The sequence below is a fragment of the Falco peregrinus genome, chromosome Z, assembly GCF_023634155.1.
Source record: "Falco peregrinus isolate bFalPer1 chromosome Z, bFalPer1.pri, whole genome shotgun sequence".
NCBI classification, from domain to species: domain Eukaryota; kingdom Metazoa; phylum Chordata; class Aves; order Falconiformes; family Falconidae; genus Falco; species Falco peregrinus.
This window is the reverse complement of record NC_073739.1, coordinates 13,984,726-13,994,815: the sequence shown is the minus strand read 5'-3', so window position 1 is coordinate 13,994,815 and position 10,090 is coordinate 13,984,726. Positions and strand designations below refer to the sequence as shown.

The window sequence follows — 10,090 nt, the reverse complement described above, 5'->3', positions numbered from 1 at the left end:
AAGTCACTCTGCAATATATATAGAGAAAAAAACGCTTCTTCACCTTATTTATGGCCAAATTCAAATGTTAAAATACTGGATTTTTTTTTGTCAAGTCTCATGTGTCGTGGGCCTTTCTTGGCATTAATATTAAAATCTGTAAACAGAATACATAAAAGCTGAAGAAGAACCTGAAGCTTGTAAGAAGGTTTAGCCACATACCAGTTAATGAAACTGACTCATTAGTCAGGCCCCAAAAGCGTGAATGTAAATAGTGCATAGTAGTTACATTGTAGAGCACAAGTAATCACCTCCATTACAACAGCAACAACAATAACAAAATTCAGTACACCATCCCTTTCTTAAGCACGTGGGGAAAATGTAATCTTTTTCCATGGGATCTGTCTTGGTTATTGTCGGACCCAAACCTGAATTTTCATCTTTTGTATCTAATGGTTCTGCAAAGTTGTTTTAGACGAGTGTCTTACACTGTGAATTGTCAAATCTATGATCTTGCATCCCATTTTCCATTTTCAGACTCCAGTCAATCTTACTTTACTTACAAAACCTCAGCTTTACTTCCCTGCAATACTGTGTGTCTGTATCAAAGATGTATCTATTGAGAGCAGAACAAATGAGACAAAATCTTCTAAGGTCACCAGAGAGAGGAATGCATGACAAGAGACATGACTACAAAAGCTTGTTTAGTCTAAACATGTTGAAACTTGCCTGTAAAGACAGGGAGAAATACAGTACTGGCAAAGGCATTCAAGCTGAACATGAATACTGGTGACGGACCAGTTAGGTTATTTGTTCCCAGGCTGCCTCCTTGTCTCTTCCTTCCTGTACCACTCTTGTGCAGCTAGTGTTTATGTGGGTATGTAGAGAACCATGTCAGGAAGCTCATGGGAGCAGAGAGTCCTCTCCATTTGTTCCTTCTAACCTGGATCAGCATCCTCATTGAATTTGCTGCGTTGGCCCAATAGAATGAGCAGTGAAAATCCAGCTGCTGAAAATGGTGCTGGATTATCTTGCACAAGTGATATCCCAGGTTATTCCTGTCCTTGAGATACGAGGCAGCAGAATGAAGGTCCGCAATTTTATTCCATGTAGTTGAAGTGATGTAGATCTTCACTCAAAAATGGTAGCTGAACTGATCCAAATGTAAACTAGCTGTTAAAGTTGCCAATCTACATCTGATTATTGGTATGTTTTTTTAAGCAAGCTGACTGTAATTGTTACCATGTGTAGTCTGGTTAAAGTAAATTTCCATAATTGTATGGAAATTAAACTTTTGAATTGCATCCACACTAGGGGGCTGTCTTGCTCTACCAACGTCTGCTTCAAACCCTTGTATACTAAGAACACAAGCTGTATGAACAAGTTGTAAGCATTACTTTTCCCTACAAGAAAAGGTGATGGGAACAGAATAGTAAAGGGGAATGACTTGCAATTTAGACAAATACAAGGTAGGAGCAAGGAAATTTTGTTATATGTATACTTAGATGAAATGTTGAAGTGTAAGGATGAAGCAGTGCTCTCGTTGTCTTGAGATGAGTGGGAAGGCTGAGACCAGGACCCTGGTTAATTCAGTTCTAATGTGACACTTCAGGCTGATGATACATAACCCAGTTTGCTGCACCTGGGGACAGGTAGGTTGTTCTTCATCAAGATTTAGCAGCTGTAGCATTTTCTCCCTAAAGGGGAGTTTCTATGCACTGCACATCCTAGTGCTCCTGCTGCAGTGTCCTGTTACTTTGGCTGTACAGGTCATCATTTGGCTGTAGGATTGCTTTGTTATAAATAAAGGCAGTCCATAGATTATCTTTTTATGAAGCTGTCTGCTCTGTATTCCAAGAAAAATTAAGATTAATTGTTTGATATCTTTTCCAGCTTGCTTATCAGGCCTCATCAGGGCATCAACGTAGAGGCACGCTGAAACTTCAGTGGATGCAGTACTGGAAAATTAACTGAAGGGACCTCCTGCCATTGTAAAGGCAGGCAATGTCTTTTCCATCTTCGTCTTTTCCATCATCTTCGTCTTTTCCATCATCTTCGTCTTTTCCATCATCTTCGTCTTTTCCATCATCTTCGTCTTTTCCATCATCTTCGTCTTTTCCATCATCTTCGTCTTTTCCATCATCTTCGTCTTTTCCATCATCTTCGTCTTTTCCATCATCTTCGTCTTTTCCATCATCTTCGTCTTTTCCATCTTCGTCTTTTCCATCTTCGTCTTTTCCATCTTCGTCTTTTCCATCTTCGTCTTTTCCATCTTCGTCTTTTCCATCTTAGCTTTTTGCTAAGCCTTTTACATACTCAGTGGATCTAAGCCACTCTATTAATGGATTGCCTTCTTGTTTAACTATGTAAAAAAGGGTGGTTTAAAGAAATAGGTTTCTTATGGAATTGGTCTTTGTACTAAAATGCCATAGAGCTATTAGTATTATTCCCAGGAATGCAAAACAGGTAGCATCTACCATAGTTGGGCCCTATTTAGACAGTTGGAAGTTCCCTTTAAATTCCTGAGCCTACTCTTCCATACTGTGTGGGCACCTCTCAAGAGCTGGAATCCAATGGTAGAGAGAGTTCGATATCAGGATTTAGGCAGAATTTAAGCCCTTCAGATATGTCTCTTGCCAAATACTGGTGTTAGGTCGCATAACACTAGAGCTTCATCAGTTTTTTCATTAGCTAATCTGCATATTCTTTTCAAAAGGACAATAGTTGTATCTGCTTTGCAGGAGAGACCAATGCAACAGTTTCTCTGCTTTTGTCATTTTAAGAGTATGTTTATGTCTTTGGCATGATGATGTTTATCATCAGTAAATTACTCCTTTGCTGAAATAAACTGATAGAGGAATTGGTAGATCATGGTTTTGCTAAATCTCCAGTGGGTCAGTCTTGGTCCTGAAGCAAGAATAATGAGTCTCTGCAGGCATCTATGTCTCTTTGCAGGCTAGGGTCATTCCAGTCTGGTGAATCCTCTTCCTTGCACTTTTGCTCCATTGGGATGTTTTAATGAAAACATTGATTGTGTGAGAATGGAGAAATTAATTTTACTAAAGATTTTTATTGTCTTGCAAAAAGTATGACTTGTCAAACCTAGGAATGACTCAATTGCTTTTTAGTGGACCTTTGAAAGCGTGTCGCTTTACTGCCACAGCCCTAAATTAACACTGAAATTTGTATCGGGAAGCCAAGCCATAAGCAACAGAGGGAGAGAGCAGGGAGCTACAGGGCCCCAGATTTTACCTCCACTTGCTGCAGAAGAAGGAATGTTGCCAGTATTGTTCACTAAATATCAACAGGCCAAAGGGAGTGAGCTTGACTGAAGTGAGAGCTGTGGTCAGCAGAGAATGGCAGCTCATAAACCTGTTGGGGTGTAATATACGCTTATCGTTGAAAACTACAAAGTCAGGAATCAGTGGGGGGTGTTTTGACACGGTTGATACATTAGAGTTGAATTCTGGTTAGAATTGCAATTCAGACTATCCATTTAACATTGGAAAAGGGTCTTGGGTAAAGTAACTGTAACTTGTTGTTACTTTAGCAATTATACATATTAAGAAAATCTCCAAATGCCAAATTATCTATGGACCAGTAGATTTTATGTTTGTGTTATTTTATGTTTTATGTTTATAAGGAAGGCTTTCCATATTAATTGCACTGTTAAGCAAAGAAGAGTGAATTGTCTCAGGAACAAGAATTCTGTTACCAGCGCATAACATGTCTTGAAAAAAAGGACGTGGATGCAGTAAGAAAGACAGTACTGGAATGTGTGTGAGTTCTTTGTACATCTGATTATATTGTGAGATGCTGTGTACATGTACTGCTAGTGTTATAAATGATGTACATGTAGGAGTTTTCATTCCTTATTCCTCTGAATGTAAAAGGGAGAAAAATGTTTGCTGTTTGCAGCTCCTTGTATTTTTATTGATAAAATACTGTAATCAACACTTGGTCTCACTACTTCATTTCATTTTTTTTAATGTGTATCTCAGTGGGGAACTTTAAACTCTGCTTTTATAATGTCCTCTCTCCCTGGTAACTTTTATCTTTTGCTAATGAGTAAGATTAATAATCCCCATACCTTATCTGCAGAAGTTTAATAAACAAGGCTTAATTAAAACAAGAGAAGCACAATAAACCCAAAGGATTCTGCTTTAGCACTGCAGATTTATGTAATTTTTCTTGTTTGTTGTATGTTTTTAAAAATTGTGGTGGTGGAGGGCTGGAAGAGAACTTCAGGTTTTTATATTTAATTGAACGAACAGCATGTGCTGGTAAGTAATAAATAAGTGACACACAGTGACTAAATAAATTGGTTTCCTCAAGCAATGATTCATTTGCTGTCTTTCATTGCCATCAGGTTAAGAAACAGCTTCTTTTTGTCAGCCTACAGGAGAAATATTTGACAGTGTAACAACCTCCTTTCCGTTCCAGCCACAGCAGCCTTTTAAATGCATAGAATGAATAAAAATAAAAATGCAGCAATTAAACAAAACTTGGGCTGTTCACTGACTTGCAGAAAAAAACCCCTGCAGCACCAGTTATAAAGAAAGCATCTTTGCAGAAAGGAAACGCTGCTGATAGGCAAGGTTTCGTACTTTTACAAAAAGCAGGATTGTTGGTATTGAATAATGGATAAAGTTCTTGATCTTAGCAGGCTTCTGCTAAGCACTCATCATTCAAGAACAGGATAAATACAGACCATGCTCTCGCAAGAATTCTTTGCTGTCAGAACTTTACCCACTTAGGAAACAAATTGTTTGGTACTTTAAGTGTGCGCTATTTGGAGTATTTTCTAATTCTAGCTTGGTGTATCGTTTTACTAACCTTACATGGAGTCATTGGTACAGAGACTAGAAAAGAAGAAAATAAACAGAAAAAACTAAAAATCAGCTTTTCTGACCTTCTGATCACATACTCCAACAGCAGGATGATAGAGTAGCCTTGGAATGATGCTGCCAGAGTGAAATTTATGGGGCTACTGTAACTTGCACGTATAATTTACACTGAAGAAGTCACTGCATTCATTGTACCGATGCTCTGCTCATTTCTTTGAATGGATTCCTTTCAGTATTTTGGGTCTGAAGAGCCTAGCTGGTCAAAACACCGTTTTCCATTGAAGATGATTGGGACAGCTGGGAGGAAATGCCTGTAGAGGAGATGGTGGCAGTTCAAGAGTTGCTCAAACAGCAGGCTTCTTGGTGCACGGTGCTCTGTTAGGAACCTCACCCTGACTGCACAGCACGGTATGTGACTGACATGGTACTGTATGGTATCTGCAACAGCTCAGCCTCTGGCCCGCTAGGTATCCATGCAGCACTTAGTAAACAGGAAACACTAATGAAAAGGAGGGAATTAAATGTACTGGGCTTTTTAGATATAATGAATCTTGCCACTTGACTGCTTAAGTGTTAATGAAAGGCATTTTCAATGCCCAGAAGGCATCCTCAAACTTTTTCACACCAGCAACCATGCCTACTAGGAATTAATTTTTTTTTTATCAGCTCTACAGTTTCCTTAGTCAGAGCTCTTCTCCACTCACATTACTAACACCCCCTAATGTAACTAAAGCAACATCCAACACAAGACTATAACAAAAGGAGAAAAATTTGCTAATTATTTTCTATGTCTTTTAAAAGAATCTGATTTGATCTGGAAGTACACTCCTGACCACACTGAAAACTTGCTATTTTTAATATATTTTTAATGCTGCTACGGTATTAGGGCAGGTGCTGACTGTTGCTTCTAAGTCTAGCTCAGCACCAGACCTGCAGGAAGTATTGAAATTCCTTGTTAATTATGCCATTTCTCCCAAACGCCTGTGCTTTACACTTACATGTGTTACTAGTGCATTTTCAGCTAACTATTGCTCTCTTCTGTTACGTTTGTACTACTTAGAGATAAATATTAATCATGTGCATGCTGTTATCTGTCTCATTTATCTAACTTTCTGATTCACCTTTTCATCCAGTTGTAATGGAACTGCAAAGCACAGTTCCACACTGTGCAACATTGGTTAAGGTCTGGGACACGATGAAGGACTGCTCTGCATGTGCATCCAGAGTCGGGTATGCTGCTCTTACAGCCTGACAACAACCATAAATCGTACTCCCCTAATGGTACTGGCCAGAGGCAATACAAGTGGCATAACACCTTCTCAACACAGAAAGGTGATTCCTGCCCCACATAAATCTCCTCCTTGTTATGTGCTGCAAAGTCAGAGACCTCAGGCCTGATTTGCTGACAAAATATGTTCTTGTTAACCCTGTAGAGCTATCACAAGAAAGCCAGAATGAATTGAGTTAGTTCAAATCTCTCTTCTTTTTGTCTTCCCTGTAATGTCAGTTTATAGTTGTCACCTGTGCAACTCCATACCTTTGTTTCCTTTGGGCTCAGGTTTCTTTCCCTCCACAGGCTCTCTTCCTACACTTTATCTTTACACCTTCTCAGTCAGTGGCTGATATGTGTCTTTCATTTGTTTGGTTAGAAAAAACTCTCTCCTATGTTGATCCTTTTTGAAAAAGAAATGTTATTCAGTACTCAGGTTTCCCAGAGTAGAAGGGCCAAGTGCCAGCTATAATTGAGCCTACTTACATTGTGCTGAGACTAGAAGATTTCCACAAATTAAATACTTAATTATGTTCATTTTTAAAATTGCCATGTTTTTTCTTTCCGAGACTTTCTTTGTCTCAGTCGCTGGATCCTGTTATACCTTCTGGCAGGCTGAAAAGCCCTCTGTTACCAGGTCTGTGCTTCCTAAGTGGTACTTAGGGACAGTGATCAATGCATGCACTAACCTGCTGCTAATGAGGTAAAGATTGAGATCCTTAAAATCTTGCTCTGCACTGCAGCTTTTCCAGTTACCCAATTCATCCTTAATTAGGTCTTCCAGGAATCCTCTCCAGCATTCAGGTGTCCTCCTTGAATTGAGAACGTTGGATCATCATTCAGGCCAGCAGGGACCTCAGGCAGTCTCCACTCCGGGGTCAGACCGGGGCTCTGGGCATTACCCTGTGGGGACTGGAAGCCCTCCAAGGAGGGAGGTGGCACCATGTCCCTGAATCCTGGCCGCACTGGTCAGCTGTCCTCAGCAGGGGGAGGCAGGGAAGCTTTTCCTTACCTCCAGACTCTCTGGCCCTGCTCAGCTGGCTGCCCACCAGGAGCCAGGACCTTCTCCCCAGCGCTGCACCTGGCCCCACCAGCATTGCTGCCTGGGATGTGGCTCACGGTGCTCCTGCCCAAGCACATGGGGATCCTGCCAGCCCCTTCCTCACGACAATACCCATCCCTCTGGGAGGGACATCAGGACTAGAAGGATTGTTTTATTATTTATTATTATTTAACACTCATGCCAGCTAAAGAGTACATCTTTCTCCACTCCTTGATAATTTCTTGATTTTACTACTGATGCACCTCCTCCTGCAGCAGTGTCTCACATTCTGAATTACAGCTGTCCTGGACGTGGGATCCCCATAATTTTTTAGCACCTCTTTGATCTTAACTTTTGGGTGGGTGCTCATGGTGGAAAAATCACTCTACCTAATTTCAGCCTCTTCATTTAGAATGAATGAGAATGTTATCAAACTGCCCTGTGGAACAGGGCAATCATGCTCTTCACTGAGGTGGGCAGCAGAGGTGTAGAGATTTGAAGTTCAGTCCACAAAGCTACTCAGGCATTGTCGTGGTGAGTGTTACACTCACTAACTTTTTTAGCTGCTGCTCTGAGTTAGGCTTAAGGTTCCAATCTGATTACTTTCCCAACAAAATGGGCATCAGGTATCCTCCTCACTGCTCCTTGTGTGATGTCTTGCTCTGCTCTCAGTCTATTTTTTGGTGGTGGTAGAGGTACTTTTTTCATACCTATGGGATAAAACTGGCACTCTCTTATGGACATACTGTTAATCTTTAAAACTTCCTGGTTCAGCACATTAATTTTGGTCCTGCAGACTTGCCTCCAAGGATAGAGCTGTTGTGCAGTTACAGTGAATACTAATGAGGTTTTCATAAAGATAGAACTTGTGTGCCTTCACAGGATGGTTGTCTCTGCACTTGTGTTCACATTTGCTTTCCTTTTTTTTACTTTTCCTGCACCCATTTATCATGCCTCCTTGCTTTTTTTAGGTAGTGGCTCACTCTCCCTGTGAAGGTTTCTGCTAGCAGTGTTTTGCTCTCTTGGACCACCCTATATGCCTTCCCAGAAAAGTAGAGATGTCTCTTTTGTGTTTAAAAGTACAGCCAGTACTTTGGGTAATCCTGAGGCTTATATGGAGGAAAACAAGTACAAATAACAACCTTACCTGTCAGACACTTTCCCTGACCCTGTCCATTTCATACCCTTTTTCTCTTCTTTCTCTGCTTGTGAAGCACAGCCTAGTTTTAATAGTCAAACCATTCCCTCAGTTACTGAGAACAGAAAGGATTTGTGTCGTTCACAGCCAACAACTGTTTTACTGGCAGCAGGTAGAGTGGATTCTAGTTGAGAAAGGTCTATGGAGACAAAAGTGTTGAACTGTTGCTTTAAATATATTACAAAAAGAAAGAGGGAGGATAGATTTTTTATACAGAGAATTGGTTGGTTTTGTGACCTAAATTATTAAATCCAATTGAGTCGGTAATCCAGTTTCTTGGTGTTTTGATATAACATTGTCCTTAAAACAAAACTGGTGAAATCCAATATGCATTTACCTTTGGAAAAATTACTTTCATAAGTTCATAGGGCAATGGAGCTTTTCTGAAAATCGAGTATAGAAAATTTTTCTGCTGTAGATACCTGCCTTGACAGTGTTCAAAACATGTTTCAGTACCCAGATGGTGCAAAGTTCCAAGCTAAGAGAAAACCTGGTCAGGAAGTGCATAGGTAATTAATAACATTAAAAATCTCTTCATTATTGAAGGGTCTACACTGCTACTAGTAAAGACTGGAAGAGTGAGGGAGAGTGCTTACAGCAGCTCAGCACTCTTCTTTTTGAAGAACTGCATGCTCCACATCAGTTAATTATGTCACCCCACTGTGTCATGTCCTTTTATTGCATGAGACCAAATATTTCCAAATGACTAGCCTATCATTTTCCATCCTGTATGTATAACATGCATTTATAGGTTATTAAATAGAATAAAATAATTGTCTGCAGAGTTGTGCCTGTTTATATCGTATGATGCTCTGATTCAATATTTCCTTTTCAGTTGATGTATTTTTGTTATTGGAAATATTTATTTTGCTAACACTGCTAATGAGTGCACTGCTGTCATATCTGGATATTATTTGCAGGCACCATCTGCAAAGAATGAGGAGCAGCTCTCTCAACAGTCTAATAGACTGCCTAAATTTGTATGCTAGTCATACTAAAAAATTTAATTGAGGGATGACTTCTATTGTCAAGTTTTAGGCCTGCTGTTAATTGCAGGGCTGCAAGTTTTTCTGACTCAGAAATGCAGTAAAACTGTTGGCTTGTGAAGGTTTTACCATGTGTAACAGGCTGTTTCCATGTGAATAAAGAGAAGTAAAAGCACCCTGCTACTATTTCTTGTGTGTGCGTATATGCACAAGATGCATGTATGTACGTACATAAATAAGAAGCCTCTCTTTCTTTTTTTACCAGCAGGGGGAAGCAACAAAGGCCATCCTTGGGAAAGGAATAAATGGAAGACAATATGGGAGACTGAGTAGATGAAGTCTCTGCACAGACATTTTTGTAAGAAAAAAACAGAGATAAATCATGGCAAGTATTGATGAAGTCAGCGGCTGTCAGTGTTTTCCTCAACTAAATGTTTTCATTCCATGAAAGAACACTACTAGTGTACATGAAGGACTCATTCAGTGAGTGTGCCTGAACTAAAGGCTTTTTAGGAAATAGGATTCTTTTCTGAAACCTTGCCTTTTGGTCAGGGAGTCAGTGGGCATTGTAGAATCCATGCCAAATTTTGGGTTTTCCTAGCTGCTTAATACGAGTCTCTCTATAGTTGTAGTAGAGGGGTGAGAGGGAAGAAGAGACAAGGCATTACAAGGCACTTAGTGGACATTTTAATTTCTCCATTTATAAGTGGAAAAAAACCTAAGTAAGAGCAGAAACAAGGTTTGTTTATGTATCCTTGATGGGAGAAC

At 39.9% G+C, this 10,090-nt stretch overlaps 1 protein-coding gene across 1 annotated transcript in view; it reads right to left on the bottom strand.

Moving 5' to 3' along the window:
- Positions 1-1,444: 1,444 nt before the first annotated feature.
- LOC129782740 (high mobility group nucleosome-binding domain-containing protein 5-like) overlaps positions 1,445-10,090 on the bottom strand; it is a 106,617-nt gene continuing 97,971 nt past the window's right edge. Inside the window, exon 2 of the mRNA XM_055791027.1 lies at positions 1,445-2,266. Within this exon, the coding sequence (XP_055647002.1) occupies positions 1,923-2,266 (344 nt within the window). The 3' untranslated portion in view covers positions 1,445-1,922. The remainder of the gene's footprint in view (positions 2,267-10,090) is intronic.